Raw genomic sequence first — 15,602 nt, forward strand, 5'->3', positions numbered from 1 at the left:
AAAAAAAGGGAAAATTGCCTCCTGGTCCGGAATTCTGATCCTCTCAGGTAAAAGAAAATCTTTTACAATTAATGGATCCGGACTGTTCTTTTAACTTAGCACGAATCTCAAAGCACAAATATTACTCGCCCCTGCGCTATCCCGAATAGGCACCGTTTATGAGTTAATCTGAAACCATAAAGTAGTGGGCCCCACCGTTCGATACTTGCCCTGGTCCGTATGGACCGTATGCAACTCTAGGTGCGCCTGTCACAAAATTACAATTATCTTGGAATCAAGAAATTTACAAAAAAAAAAGTAGTAGAGAAAATGAAAACAAATTGAGAGTGGGTCCATTACCAGTAAAAGGTTGAGAATAGTCTAAACTTGATGAAACGAGAAAGAATATTTGTATTCTTTCCTTCTCTCAGTTTCAATATACAGGTATTTATAATTTCCAGAGTATCTAAACCAAGCAATCCCCTATTATAAGTTTGCACTTGCATTACATCCAATTCAAATCTTGTACCAGATAAACGAAAGATCTACCCTATGACATGTCGTCTTCGTACCAACCATCGCATGCTACTCACCAGCCCCAGCAGCGCCATCAGCCCCAGCAGACCAGCCGGAGGCGGTACATTGCACACCGAGTCCAGGAGAGCCTGACGAGCCGGTTTGCCAAGTGCTGCTGTTCATTATTTCTCAGTCTGCTACTAATTGTTGCTGTTATCATGTTTATTCTTTGGCTGAACCTCCGGCCCCACCGACCCCGATTTTATCTCCAATCCTTTTCTGCTCCAGGTCTGGCACAATCAACTAGTCCAGCAGTCAATTCCGCATTCACCTTTAACGTCACTGATCGGAACTCAAATCACAAAATTGGTACGAAAATTCATCAAAAACACCCCTTCTTCTACACTAAGTTGCTTTGTTATTATTAATTTCTTCATTTGAATAACACCCAGCATTTGTCATTATTTATTTAATTTTTGTAATACCATCCCATAATATTATTGGGTTTGCAAATGCCAATTGAAAATGATGGTTTGTTCAACAATTCTAACAGAGATCTACTACGATGTAATCTATGCATCCGTCCTTTACAATGACAAACAGATCGCGTCAGCTCCAGTTCTCTACCCCTTCTACCAACCTTCCAAGAACACAACAGTAATTCTTGGAACACTAACCGAGATGGGCCCCAACACGACAGACCCAATCTGGAACCGTTTTTCTGCTGATGTAGCTGCTGGACAAGTCAAACTGGTGCTAAAGCTAACATCAAAAATCCAGTTCCAGGTGAAAATATGGGACACGCGTCAACACAAGTTGCATGTAGAGTGCGACCTTACAGTCGGGAATGATGGCAACGTTTTGAGCCAATATATCAACGAGAGATGCACTGCCTATTTCTGATTTCTGAAGAGAGTTATTGTTCTGTTTTCAGCTGTTGTCTATCTTAAATTCTTAATGTGTGATTATTGCATTCATCTTGTATCCTCCCATTCCTCTTGATTCTTTTGTAACCTTTTGTACTTGTTGCATTGATGATTTGATTTGATTTGATTTGATTTTCACATGCATGATCCTTCTCCTTAAAATAGGCACACTTCTTTCTCTACTAAATGCAACGTGACTCCAAACATGAAATCAAACCCAAATCCACACGACAAATAAAAGCATAGCTACTCATGTTAAAAATGTCATTTTCACAATGAATTCTTCAGTACAATCACAATGCAAAGCCTTGTAAACAAAACAGTGGATCAGCTCAAATTACTAAAATAGGGCATAGAATGTTTATAGGCTTACTGCCGAATAAAAAGGAGCATACAACAGCAACATAAACTAAAATACTTTTTTTTTTTTTGCCAGGGAGGGTGGGGGTGGGACACAAGCATTTTATTTACTGAGCCTAATATTTACTAACAATAATAAATAGATTGGTACATGTAAATTATTCATCAAAAGTAAGCTAGCACCGAGCTAAATTCTATAGCTGCATCAATACAGAGAAGGGAACTAAAATGTTTTAAAAATCTACCAAAAAGAGACATGCGGAAGAGCCTACATAAGTTGATGCATTTATTTCTCCAGCCGCCGCAGCACATCTTCAGCAAATATCTGCTGCCTGAAACATACAATGAAATAAGAACACGAATACAGAATTGTTGCCCTTTTGCAACTAACAAAACAAACATCCAATATGCGATAACAAGTGAGATGATGAGATCAAAGTGCTCTGGTCCTAATCAGATACAAGCATTAAAATGAGAAATAACAAACATTGGATAATATGAATAAAAAAGATTTTGGATTTTGTTAACTTGTAACTACATGAGTTGTTTTGAAGTGCATGCAACAGTAAAAGGATCTCATCACCAAGGAAAGATTTACTATGATAAAAGAGTGCACATGCTGAATGGTGATGACAATATGATTTAAACACATTCAAATTTGGAAGCACACACACCAAGCCCATCGGGCATGTGAAAACTTCTACCAGCATGAACCGATATAGATGACATCAGCAAAAAAGGAAGACAAAAATATTGATGATGCCATCTGGATTTCCCAACAAAAGAGTTTTATCCCAGGTTCCGTATTGCACCTCAAAAGGTATAGATGAAAATAAGAGGGGAACTTCCCATCCAAGCGGACTTGTTAATTTTTTGTGAAAAATGGAGACAAGCTAAACTCGATATTATAAATTATAAATTTAATAAATGAAGCATACTTCTTTTCTGTGAGCTTGGGACTGGGACGGAAATACTTGAGATAACCATCCCATGGCACCTTCTTTAGACCTGCCCTTGCAGCTATCATGTCTCTGACCCTACATTAACATTTAATAATAAACAATAAATACTAAATCTCATGGGGCTAATCTGACTATTCATTATACCGGAAAATAGAAGTGCACCTAAATAAATAAATAAAAACAGGGAAATATGGTGTACTTTCTCTGAAACACAAGTAAAAATTGACCTACACCCTAATTTAGCTTTTTTTATGAAGTAGGTATTTGTCTAGAATGGGGTCTGCACGGTACATTCTCCAGTGGGATTGGAAAAAGGGTGCTATAGATGATGGGTGTTTCAACAACCAACTTACCCCAACGAAAAAAGCCTAAATCTTTCCATTCTGTAGAATAACCTTTGACAAACTTTGAAATGCTATATCGAAAAGCCAAAATTGAATACCGAACAAAAGCCCAATACCTTTCAGCAAATTCAATAGCAGTTTCACCAGGTTGGAGGTACTGCGGCTCCAAGTACCAGACATCACACACCACAGCCCATGATGTCATCAACCTCAACAAGTGCATAGTAAATGACTGCCTGTTAGTCAAAGAAAAAAAATTACATCAAATATTATAAACTTGAGTGTCTTTAATATATATCCCCAGCATTTTACATTTGCATCTCCCTATGGCAAAATTAATTAAACCAAGAGTAGTCATAGAGAAAGACAAAGTTACAAGGTCATTGACAGCTCTACTGAATTGGAATAAGTAAAAGGGAAAAGAACAAAGAATAGTAACAATAAACATCTAGGGCCAAAATCTCGAAGTTTTAAGGACTTCCTAGCCTAATATCTTATAGTTCCAAAGAAATATACATATTTTAGTAATAGTACAAAAAGATGGATCTTACTTCTTGCTGTTCCAGAAGGCATCCACAAATATTTTGTTATATTTTATTGCTATCGGGCAAACAGCACAGCCTAACTCGAATGCACCCTGCAATAGCATATACCAATCAGAGTCTAACCTATTTTACAACCCAATCTATGGCTCCAAGACCACTAACTTAAAATTAAGAACACTTTAAAAAACAATATATAACAGCAAGCAAAGAGACCTCCAACATATATTCAGTTAAAGAACTTTTGGATTTCTTACAAGCTAGATAATTTTGCAAACAATGAGCATATTACGGTACAGGCTTTTATCCAGATTTGATAATAGTTTGATAGAAAACAAACCTTCTTAAACATGACAGTGTACTGATTATTAACGCAAGTTCCCTCAGGAAATATCAGGAGAGGGTTGTTGTCTACACCTTGAACATGCTCTCGTAACCTGTATAAAGGAGGTTAGTGAATAAACAAACCCAAGAAAACAATAGTGTCTAGCTCCAAGGACAACCGGAATCAGACAACACAGGACATGGAAATTTATAATTGCCTTGGTGATGCATATTGGTAAAATATCATAACCACACCAAGAGCTTCTTTTTTTCTATCAAATTACTAATAAATTTTATTAATTTTCTACATACTTAAAACTCTCTTAAGACTAGTTGGGCTTTGCGACTGAATTGGGGCTTTCATAAGGTTCTAATAAAATGTTCTGATGAGACAAATAGCTCAATGAACTAAATGCATTTTTTGAGCTAGTAATATAATGATGGCAAAGAACTTTACTTTCTTGCTACAATTTCACGGTCCTTAACCTCAGTACGGTTGAACCAAATGCAACCCACACTTTCTAGAATGGTCTTCTGAATAAATCCTATTTCCACAAAGAACAACAAGATCAAACTATATGATTGCAATAGCACAAAATAAAGTTAGATAATATTTAGGATTAATTCTACAAAATAATATTCTGATCTCTCTGATATTGACATCTTTAATCTTATACTAATAGGACTTGCTTAGTCAAAAAATGGAGGAATTTTTTAGGAAGCCAATTGGTCCCCTTGACTTTTATATTGAAAAAATCAGTACAATGATTACTTATAGACAGGAAGGCGCCTCGCTTTTTTTCATTACTTGTTAAAAAGACCTATTTGTTGAGAAATTAAAAGTATATGTTCTGTACTGTTTGTTCTTGCCTTCTCATTTCAATATACAGGTAGTAGAAAATGATAGAGAAAAAGAATGACATTCAAAATATAAATTAAGCTTGTTGAAAATGTTTATTTATTTTTCCTCATTAAGAATTTATAGAGTGAATGAACAATCTATTTTAACAAGGTTATAACTAAAACCCTTACAGGAAAAAAGAGAGTAAGCACTTGTATTGCCTACCTAATAGCTAAACTGTTGTTGCTTATTTCCTAAATAGTTTCAACGTAGCAAAACCTTGTAAACAGTAAAATGTCATTAAGATCTGTCTAGGCCATTAGTTTATTAACCCGATAGAATTCTGTCATTCTTTTAGTGGCCCAAAGGGTGCAGAGGACCAAAGTAAATAACCGTAGATTATAACAATAACAACAAGAAGTTAGTCCCAACCAACCATAGATTATTATAAATGATGCATATATTAAAAAATTATGGCAGAGAGAAGTACTAACCAACCCAACCAGGATGTTTTTGCATAATGACTGCAAATGCTGTCATTTGCTCTAGAATTATGAAATCGATCATCGATGTATGATTTGCAACAAAAACCTGTAAAATAAAACAAAGGTCCTTCAAAATGTTGCCATTTGATCATGGGGTTGCAAAACTGTTAACTGAACCAAACCAAATTATTCTACAAATCAAACCCAATAATCCAAAATTTAATTCATTTTGTTTGGTTCAAATAAGATAACCATACAAGTATTATGAACTTATTTTATAAGCAATAACAGATATTTAACTAGCTAATTCATATATTGTTGTGCAACATTGCAAGCATAGTGCAATATTCACTAATTTCAATCATAAAACATGGAACCCAAAACAAAAAACTAATTCAACCATGTATCTTAGCCAAACTGGAACGAACTGAAAAACTGAAAAATTTAATAAAAATAAGGAAATCACTGAACACAACTGTTCATTTATTTCAGTTAAAAACCTCAATTATCAGATATAACGCCTTGTACAATGAGGAATGCCAAGCATAACCCAAAAGTATATGGAAAACAAGACTAAGAAACCTTAAAAAACGACAAAATATCCTCTACCCCCTTGCTTCCCCTTTTTCCTAATTAGATGCCCAGAATATCCTCATTCCTCACTATTTTTGCTCAGAATGAAGTGAGGTGAATTTAACAGGTACAGCATTGGTATACAACAACAACAATAACAACAAAGCCTTTGGTCCCTAACAAGTTGGGGTAGGCTGAAATGAAACCCAACCAAAGTCATAAAACGAAGAACAACCTGATGAGGGCGCATGCTGGGACGGGGACCATGATACTTCACCACCCCAGTCCATGAAGCGACAAAAACACTGCACATCATCTCTACCAGATTTCTCTGTATAATTCAATATTATAAACACACAAAAAACGAAAAATACATCTGCTTTAGAAGAGAATTATTGAGTAACACTTTCAGCATCCTAGTAGATGAGGATTAAATGTTGTACAGAATGTAATCTATTCCTACTTTCGACGAAGCAGGAGTTTGTCATTTGCACTAAAAAATTGCTGAATATGTGAAAATAGTAACTACACTGAGAATATTGATCTTCTATGTAAACATGCCAGTATTTTCCGATTTAAGAGAACGTAATTTCAAAGCTTCACCTCAATTTTACGCCTCAACTTGTCTTGACCTTTCAGTAAGATATGTGCAGGGATGAAGCCTGCCCAGAAAATAATCCACCCAAGAAGTAACGTGAAAAGCCTGTAAAATATTGGGTTAAGGATGTTGTTGCTTCAGATGTTAAAAGACGGAAACAGAAAAAAAATATGTAGCCTTATTAGGCCAATATCCTTATTTCTGTTTATGCCCCTGTATAAAGAGTAAAGACAGATACTACAGAGCTGCTGAAATTTTGCTCAAAGGGAGAAATTTTATTAGAATCTAAAGTAAGATTAATGATGAAAAGAACAGGTACCTCAATGGAAATAGTATCCCATATCTTACAACAACTCCCAAGCACCACAAAGGGAACAGATAGATGTTCCAATTCCATGGTTCAGGTGAATTTGATTTAAAGCAACGTGTGAAGGAATCCTGGATGAACAAAAAGAAATAAATACATTTCACTCTTTTCCATCAGACAGCATACTTCAAGTTCCATTATTGGGGCAAAAAAACCATCCCCAGAGGCCTTGTTCTTGCAAACAAAATTGGGTTGCACAGAAGGACACTGATACAGTGGTACTAACCCAATTTCTAATATGTCAACAACCCATGTAAGAAATTTAACTGAAGCTTAATTATTACAAAGCAAGCAAAAACAATTTTAACAAACCTGATTTAGAAAAGAAGAAAAAAAAAAAACTGCAGGAAACCATTTGAACTGGTAAGTGGATGGAAAAAATAATAGGAAATGATGTCAGAGACTCACATCAACGATGGCACCAGCGGCCTCGGTTAAAGTGGGGGAGATATCGAGCAGGTCCCTCCTGAATCCCCAGTTAAATTAACAGTAAAAACGCATCAGATGACCTGAATTAACAGTAAAAGATAAAACTATGAATCGGAACCTGGCACTCACAGATGGAGGTTCTTGGGGGAATCGCGGCCGTGGATTGAATCGGGAGGAAGGTACTCCTCAAGATTCGGACGGTCCAGATCGATCTCTGCGCTCGTCGATTCTATTCCCGCCATTTCCGTCCCCTCTCCCTCATACACACCCTCGGTCTCTCCGCTTGTCGGATACTTGTAAGCTGTATCTTCTTTTCCACTATTTTCCTTTGCTCTAGAATTTTATTTGGTTCCAATTATCGAATAAGATGCATATTTTTTTGGGAAATAAATCTGCTGCGATTCTAAAGGATAGCAGGCTCCCTGCGATTTCAATCACAACCGTTCATATATTTCGAGATTCGTGTTAAAAGGATCTCCTTTTGAGATTCCAGAATTCCAATAAGTGAACGGTTGTGATTGGAATTGCAGAAAACCTGCGATTACAAAGAATCACAGCAGATTTTTTTTTTCCGGGTCTTTATGGATATATTTTTAATTTTAGGGGTGGATGACGTTTCCAGAACTCGAGGCACCCGGCCCCACTCCGGTTCCGATTCCGTAAAGTAACCCAATATTTGAGTTCAGATCAGGATCGTTCGATTCGAATTCAGACCAATCCAATTCGAGATGGAGCTCACAAGCACCATGTAAACAAAGTCCTTATAAATGAGATTTGGTCATTTGGATCATGAATAATTTGGGAGTGAGTCTATGGTACTATGCATATCACGGGTTGTTACCGTGCTACGGCTCTATATTTGAGTTTTTAAATCGTAACGGTCGATCCGAACCGTTCATCTTGTTCTCCATATTAATATGTGTTTGGAGACCAAATTTTACATTTTTTAAAAAATTTTTACTATTTTTTTAGATTTATTGAAAATTATTGTTTTTGGATGGTCCAGAATTTTCAGATCAAGTGATTTTCTAAATATCTAAAAAAATAGTAAAAAAATTTCAAAAAATGTAAAATTTGGTCTCCAGACACATATTAATATGGAGAACAAGATGAACGGTTCGGATCGACCGTTACGATTTAAAAACTCAAATATAGAGCCGTAGCACGGTAACAACCCGTGATATGCATAGTACCATAGACTCACTTATAATTTGGTTTTGGAACTCCTTTGATGGACTGGGCCAGAATCGACCATTATTAATATGGAGAACAAGATAAACAGTTCGGATCGACCATTATGATTTTAAAAACACAAATTTGATCTCCAAACACATTTTAATATTGAGCTATAGCACCGTAGCCTTCTATGTAACCCATAGCACCGTAGCCTTACTCTTATCTAGGAATAATTGGTTTTGTAGTGAAAAAAAATTATATATTTTTTAATTTGTTATTTAAAATGAACAGAATATTTTTGTATACATAAATTTGAGAATGATTGTTTGATTATAGAATACTAAAGGTAAAAATATACGGTGTGAAATTTAACATGAGACATGTTAAATTTTTTTTTTATTATTATGTTTGTTCTGGACTTCAAATTTTTCCCAAGTTGAGAGAAACTAAATACCAGTATACTAAAAACTTTGAAAAATGGACTAAAAAACAAATTTCAAGTTTAATTATATTCAAAAGGGGAATGGTGCACCCGTTTCTGCTGAAACCTCCTCAACAACGACCCAGAGCCTCCACGAATAAATAAATAAATAAACAAACAAAATAGCTGGATTTAGAAGCTGTGTGCCTATCGCATTTTATCAATCAGGCGTTCAACTTATTTTATTGTTTTATTGTGACAAATGTTTTTTTTTTTTTTTTTTTGCGAAACTGTCCGCAGAAAAATAAATTAGTTGTTTTTAGAAATCCCTCGACTCAACATTTTTCTTATACTAATTATATATTTTTCTTTCTTAAATAAATTGTAAAATGTGAACATCATAAATTTAAAATAAACTTTATTAAAAAAAGACAATAAATTAAATAGTTAAATATGTGAGTTTTTGAAATTTAGAGGGATAAATATGATATTATGAATTTTAGAGAGGAAATACGTAATTTCAAAGTTTTTCAAGAGTATATATGAAATTCTCCCTTATTAATTATTTTTAATTTGCAATAGATTAATGAAAGCAATTGCCATTTTTAAACCTTAATCCATCCCAACTTGTAGCAGTGGGTTGCTTTTGTTAGAATGTAAGGCATAGCTACCAAAGTATAAAGGATTTGTAAGACATAGCTACAAGTTGGTAATGATTGGCATGCCAGATAACATTTAATTATCAATCTCACTAATTAATCAAGCTTGTCATTATCAATTGTGAATTTAATTAATTGCTTCTGTCTCAAAGCAGTGTTTTAAAATGCGGTTCTGTTCATGCATGCATAAGGCCACTGCATACCGCATATGCGGATTTTAAAATAAAAATTCATATATTTATATATATATATATATATATAGATAGAGAGAGAGACTAATGTGCATTCGTATGCATACGGTCCAAATTTGAAATTTTAAAATTTGAAACGTCGATCCGAACCGTTCATATTGTTCTCCATATTAATATGTGCTTGGAGACCAAATTTTACATTTTTCTGAATTTTTTTACTATTTATTAAGCCACTTTGAAAATTGTTGATCCAACGGTGGCTTAACAAAACAGTAAAATCAGCAGCCACCGTTGGATCAGCAATTTTCAAAGTGGCTTAATACATAGTAAAAAAATTTAGAAAAATGTAAAATTTGGTCTCCAAGCACATATTAATATGGAGAACAAGATGAACGGTTCGGATCGACGTTTCAAATTTTAAAATTTCAAATTTGGACCGTATGCATATCGGGTCATATGCATACGAATGCACATTAGTCTCTCTCTCTCTCTATATATATATATATTCATGAGGAGGGTTCCAATACCTCATTTTTTGTATACCTCATCATACCTCATATTTTATATCTTCATTTTCTTCATATTCAAAGTTTATATTGTCGATCCGAACTGTTCAACAAGATATCCATACTAAAATATGGTTAGGGATGAAATTTTATAATTTTTGAAAAAATTTTACTATTTTTTTAAGATGGGTAGAAAATCACTGTTTTTTTAACGGTTAAAAAACAGTGATTTTGTACCTATCTTAAAAAATAGCAAAAAAAATCCAAAAAATATAAAATTTCATCTCCATACATATTTTAGTATAAATATTTTGTTGAACGGTTTGGATCGACAATTTGGACTTTGAAAACAAAAATATAAAATATGAGGTATGATGAGGTATGAAAAAAATGAGGCATTGGAATCCTCCTCTATATTCATATTCATGTAGTTGAATTTATTTCCACATAACAAACATAAAGTGTGCCTTATTGTATTTAAAAAAAATATAATAATTTGGGATGGGATAGTAAAACTCCGCATAATGCATGTGAACTTTTAATTACATGCACTGCATATTATGTTTTTAATCCACATATCCGCATACTCAGACTGCATATGCGGCTACATGCTCAAAACTGCATGGCATTCTAAACACAGCTACCGACTGCATAAGCATATGCGGTTCATGCGGCTGCATTTTAAAACACTTGTCTCAATTGTTTTCAGTAGTGCAAATATAGACAATGGCAAATCTTTACTTCATGTTGGGCTTTGAAGTTTTAGTTCAATAACCGTTCTCTTTTCTTTTTTTTTCTTTTTTTTAATCAACTCTCGCTGAATTACCAGTTACCACCTACACGTTTGCAGTATTTTTTAAATCTACAAATTAATTACTGTTGATAGCTGTTGCAGTCCAATTAATAGAGAAATGCCGGAAAAAAAATATTTTTTTAACTGGCAGAAAAGAAAAATCAATAAAAAGGAATGAGGTCTGATTTTCAATAATTCCGAGATATAAATATCTTTCTTAGTGAGTCTATGGTGCTATGCATATTACGATTTGGCACCGTGCTACGGCTCTATATTCGAGTTTTTAAATTCTAATGGTCGATCCGAACCGTTCATCTTGTTCTCCATATTAATATGTGTTTGGAGACCAAATTTTACATTTTTTGAAATTTTTTTTTTAGATTTATTGAAAATCACTGTTTTTGTATGGTCCAGAATTTTCAGATAAAGTGATTTTCTAAATATCTAAAAAAATAGTAAAAAAATTTCAAAAAATGTAAAATTTGGTCTCCAAACACATATTAATATAGAGAACAAGATGAACAGTTCGGATCGACCGTTAGAATTTGAAAACTTGAATATAGAGCCGTAGCACGATAACAACCCGTGATATGCATAGTATCATAGACTCACTCTATGTTTCTACAAAACTTTTTGAGTATTTTAGTGATCAAGTCCTTAATAATACTTTTTTTTTTCGTTTCATTCTTGAATCTGACTTTGTGGGCCCCCGTGGCCATCCTCAAATGGGCCTCTCTGATCAGTGATCATGACTGCCTTGACGGCTCGACACTGTACATGTATCAGCAACATACGTGACCACACTACCAATTAACATGCTATATATATATAGGAATATGCTAGCATGCTATGCATAGCATAGAACTCCTCCATGCAACGGTTTGGATTTCGAGTTTTCAAAATCCTAATAGTCGATCCGAACCGTTCATCTTGTTCTCCATATTAATTTGTGTCTGGAGACCAAATTTTACATTTTTTGGAATTTGTTTACTATTTCTTTAGATTTATTGAAAATCGCTGTTTTCAGCAAATCTGGACCATAAAAAAACAGCGATTTTCAATAAATCTAAAGAAATAGTAAAAAAATTCAAAAAAATGTAAAATTTGGTCTCCAAACACATATTAATATTGAGAACAAGATGAACGGTTCGGATTGACCGTTAGAATTTTGAAAACTCAAAATCCGAGCCGTTGCATGGAGGGGTTCTATGCTATGCATAGCATGCTAGCATATTCCTATATATATATATATATATATTCTCTATTTTGACAAATTACTGTCTTATAGTCTATGCATCAAGAGAGAGAAGTTACGGTTTGATTTTTAGTCAACTTATTGACCAAAAGAAATCTTGCAAAAAAAATAAAAATAACCTACCTGGTTCGTAACCGCACTTGCAAGTTGGCCTTATGGTATTTACCATCTACAACTGTTCTTACTTCTTACAACACCACATATCTGATAGTGATAGAAGCTGCTTATATTAGTGTTGGTGTACGTACTCCACCGAGTCTGACTGAGAATGTGGTGCTTAGAATGCATGACAGTTGTTACTCTGCAAAACGGCGAGTCCGGATCCCCCAAAGTAATTCAATCTTTGGGTTTTGGATCGAGACCGTTCGATTCAAATCCGTCGATTGAGATTGTTTCGGGATTCGAATTCACATCTCGGAATATGTGCACTCCACTTCGGATAGCATTTTGGATTCGAATCGGACGGTCCCGATTTAAAACTCAAAGATTGGGTTACTTCACTGGATCTGAATTCGCAAAACGGCCCCCTCTAAATCACTAAATGTCACTGGCGGGCTCGTCTCTGATCTTTCGTTGATTATAGCTGTTTTCGTACACCAAAGCTGATACGTTGATGCTTTTGAACTTTGGTTCACTTGAACCTGGAGTATTGAATAATTTCTGTAATTGAATTGAGGGAAACCAAATGTTCTTTCTGCGCCAATTTGTTTCAACACGGGAGTTAAAAGCGTGAAGCGGGTATATATTAGAAATAATTTCTTATTCAATATAATAATTGCTTTGTAAAGAAGGATATAGACGATCAGAAAAACTCGAGTCCTAGTAGGCGAGTGGGGACCACATTCTGTTAGAAGTTTTTTGCTTCGAATAAATTTCTTCATTAAAAAAAAAACAAAGAAAAATACACTGGCGGTCTCCTTCAAAATGAGCATGCTTCCTCCTCACTTCCCTATAAAAACCCTGATTATTTCTTCCCCATTTCTCGCCTCTCTTTCTCTCTCCCTCTATCTCAATGTCTCTCTCCTCGGAGCCTTGATACGTTCTGTCTAAGGTGAGCGAACAGTGAATCAGGAATTTACATTAGGCTAATCAGATTTCAATTCAAAGTTTTTGAGGTTTCGCAACTTGATCAAGGAGTGCTGTGTTCATCCTTCAATTTGTTTTTGTAATCAAATGCGATTTTGCGGTTTGATGTACTGTTCTTCTAAATCCTTTTTTGCACCAAACGATTTTACTATAAATTTCAGTAAGGTTATCCCCTCCTCTTCTGAACTCGAGTCAATCAATGAGCTCATAGCTGGGCAATATACATGCTAGTCTTGAAACTGAAGTCATTAGAGGTGATTTTTTTTTCATGATTTTCAATATATTTTGAAGTATTTTCGCAAAATATTTCTTACAATGAGAGTTTAGCTGAATTAACAAAATGTTACAGTGTTGAACTTGATTTACTGTAAACTTTGTATAGTTGTCTGAGACATCCGCTATGTTAGAAGTTCGTAATAGTCTATACGTGGTTCTTTATTTACTTTTCAGATGAGCTACTCTTAAGTGTTTTTCAACAACTTGATTAACTTTTAGTTTCATCCTTTTCAGAGAGAAAACAGAGAAGAAGCTAAAGCAGAGTAAACTCGACAATGCAGAACGAGTTGATCAGCTCTGTCAATGGTGATCCCTTCAGATCCACCATCGAATCACTGTCATACCCCTATCTGGAGCAACCACAGCTCTCCTCTCCCCATCTCCCATCTAACAGTGGGGATCTGTTCTACTCATACAATTCCTCCCCCCCCCCCCTTCCCCTTCCTCTCTCTGGCTTTCCCATCTCCAGTCTCTACAAATGGCGGTGATGATCCTGCTGCATGCCACAGAAAATCACCTCTACCTTGCTCGCCTTGCTCTCCAATATCAGGAGATCGCTGATGAGTCCGAATCTGCTGTAATCCCGGGAGGAATTACAGGGCCCTGAAATTCCAATATCAACTGTTCAAATTTTTTTTGTGCAGATCTCGAAAAAAAATAAGTTTTCATGCACAAATCTCGAGAAAGACCAGCGGTTTGGATTGTGATTACAGGGTCCTGTAATTCCCCAAGAATTACAGCAGATTTATTTTCATCGCTGATAGGTATGCAAACAAGTAAATTTTGAATTATATTTTCAATTAGATGAGTAAGTTCCCTCGTAATAAGGATATCTAGGATTAAGTTGATAGGAAGGTGGTTAGATTAGCTACTTTTTATCAGAGTTTTTCAAAAATCAAGGGTGATTTGACCAGAGTTTTAAAAGATGGAAGCAATTAGTGTAAAACGCAAAAGGTGTTTATTTCAATTAGCTAAGCATTAAGGCTTATACACTTTTGTGCAAATGGTGAGGCACGAGAATGCACGCCTTCCTTCATATGGCGAATGATGATCTGACGAGCCATCTAGCCATGGCCTCCAACAAGCAGGTGAGTTTATTGGTCAATGACTTCAACCGTATGAGTCTTGGTGCAGAGGCGGTGCCAGAGACCAGCCCGACAAGCATGCTGCCGTTACAGCCTTTAAATGAGAACCAGCTGTTGCGCCATGCGGCTGAGGGGCGGGCCGTGCTGCCCAAGAGTATATCTATTCGATCAAGTGGATATCTCAAGATGAATCAGCCGGCTCCTCAAGGACCAGCAAGCCAGCTCAACGACCTGACTCGTGGTCCCAGCCCCGTCATACCATCTCCATGAGTGAGTACAAAATTTAGGCTTCACGATCTTACTTTTTCTGTTATTTCCCTTTTGTTTTCTCTCATATTACTAACTTACAGATTGCAGAAACGGGTATAGGTACATTGAAAACCTTCTACATTTTTTTCTTTTGTGTTTGATAGTAAAACCCTCCGTATCCACAGAGCTCTTCCTTTCCTTTCCATTAATACGTTTTAACTCCCGTTTTGTGGAGCACAGCCTTGATCTATCAAACACTTCATGGAAAAATTTACTTATGAACTTATTCTTTCCACAAATTTTAATGGGAATGCATGTTGTCGAATATGCCCTAAATATGAATTATAAATTTTAAAGAAAAATATATTTTATTTTGAAGTTTTCAAAGAGTACACACGAAATTCTCCCCATAATTAAACTAAAAAAGCAAATTAACAACGACGGGCACGCTTATTTACAATTGAAAATTGCTTTATGCCTCAAATTTAAAAAAAAATTCAAGCTCTTAAATCCTTATTTATAGTCAATTTCAGACAACAACATAACACAAACTGAAAACTAAAACTCCAATTTTAAACAACTCAAAATTAAGCTTAGATACAAACCTAGGGGTGCAAACGGATCGGATATTATTCGACCGTATTTGAAAATTAGATACG

The 15,602-nt window shown here is 35.2% G+C and overlaps 2 protein-coding genes across 2 annotated transcripts; one reads left to right on the forward strand and one right to left on the reverse strand.

Annotated features, from left to right (window-relative positions):
* Positions 1 to 424: 424 nt before the first annotated feature.
* LOC144543750 (NDR1/HIN1-like protein 12) lies at positions 425 to 1,561 on the forward strand. Its single transcript, XM_078292143.1, has 2 exons — positions 425 to 864; positions 1,049 to 1,561. The coding sequence occupies exons 1-2, from the start codon at positions 537 to 539 to the stop codon at positions 1,396 to 1,398; spliced, it is 678 nt and encodes a 225-aa protein (XP_078148269.1). The 5' UTR covers positions 425 to 536; the 3' UTR covers positions 1,399 to 1,561.
* A 173-nt stretch (positions 1,562 to 1,734) lies between these two features.
* GPAT9 (glycerol-3-phosphate acyltransferase 9) lies at positions 1,735 to 7,625 on the reverse strand. The gene is made up of 12 exons (XM_078326723.1): positions 7,376 to 7,625; positions 7,226 to 7,283; positions 6,770 to 6,888; positions 6,456 to 6,555; positions 6,088 to 6,183; positions 5,289 to 5,385; positions 4,411 to 4,498; positions 3,970 to 4,066; positions 3,639 to 3,724; positions 3,204 to 3,323; positions 2,720 to 2,818; positions 1,735 to 2,113 (listed from the first exon to the last, which is right to left on the reverse strand). Exons 1-12 carry the CDS (start codon positions 7,486 to 7,488, stop codon positions 2,068 to 2,070), a joined length of 1,119 nt encoding a protein of 372 aa, XP_078182849.1. The 5' UTR covers positions 7,489 to 7,625; the 3' UTR covers positions 1,735 to 2,067.
* Positions 7,626 to 15,602: the final 7,977 nt, after the last annotated feature.

This window comes from Carex rostrata, chromosome 25 (assembly GCF_964058835.1).
Source record: "Carex rostrata chromosome 25, lpCarRost1.2, whole genome shotgun sequence".
In the NCBI taxonomy this organism is placed as follows: domain Eukaryota; kingdom Viridiplantae; phylum Streptophyta; class Magnoliopsida; order Poales; family Cyperaceae; genus Carex; species Carex rostrata.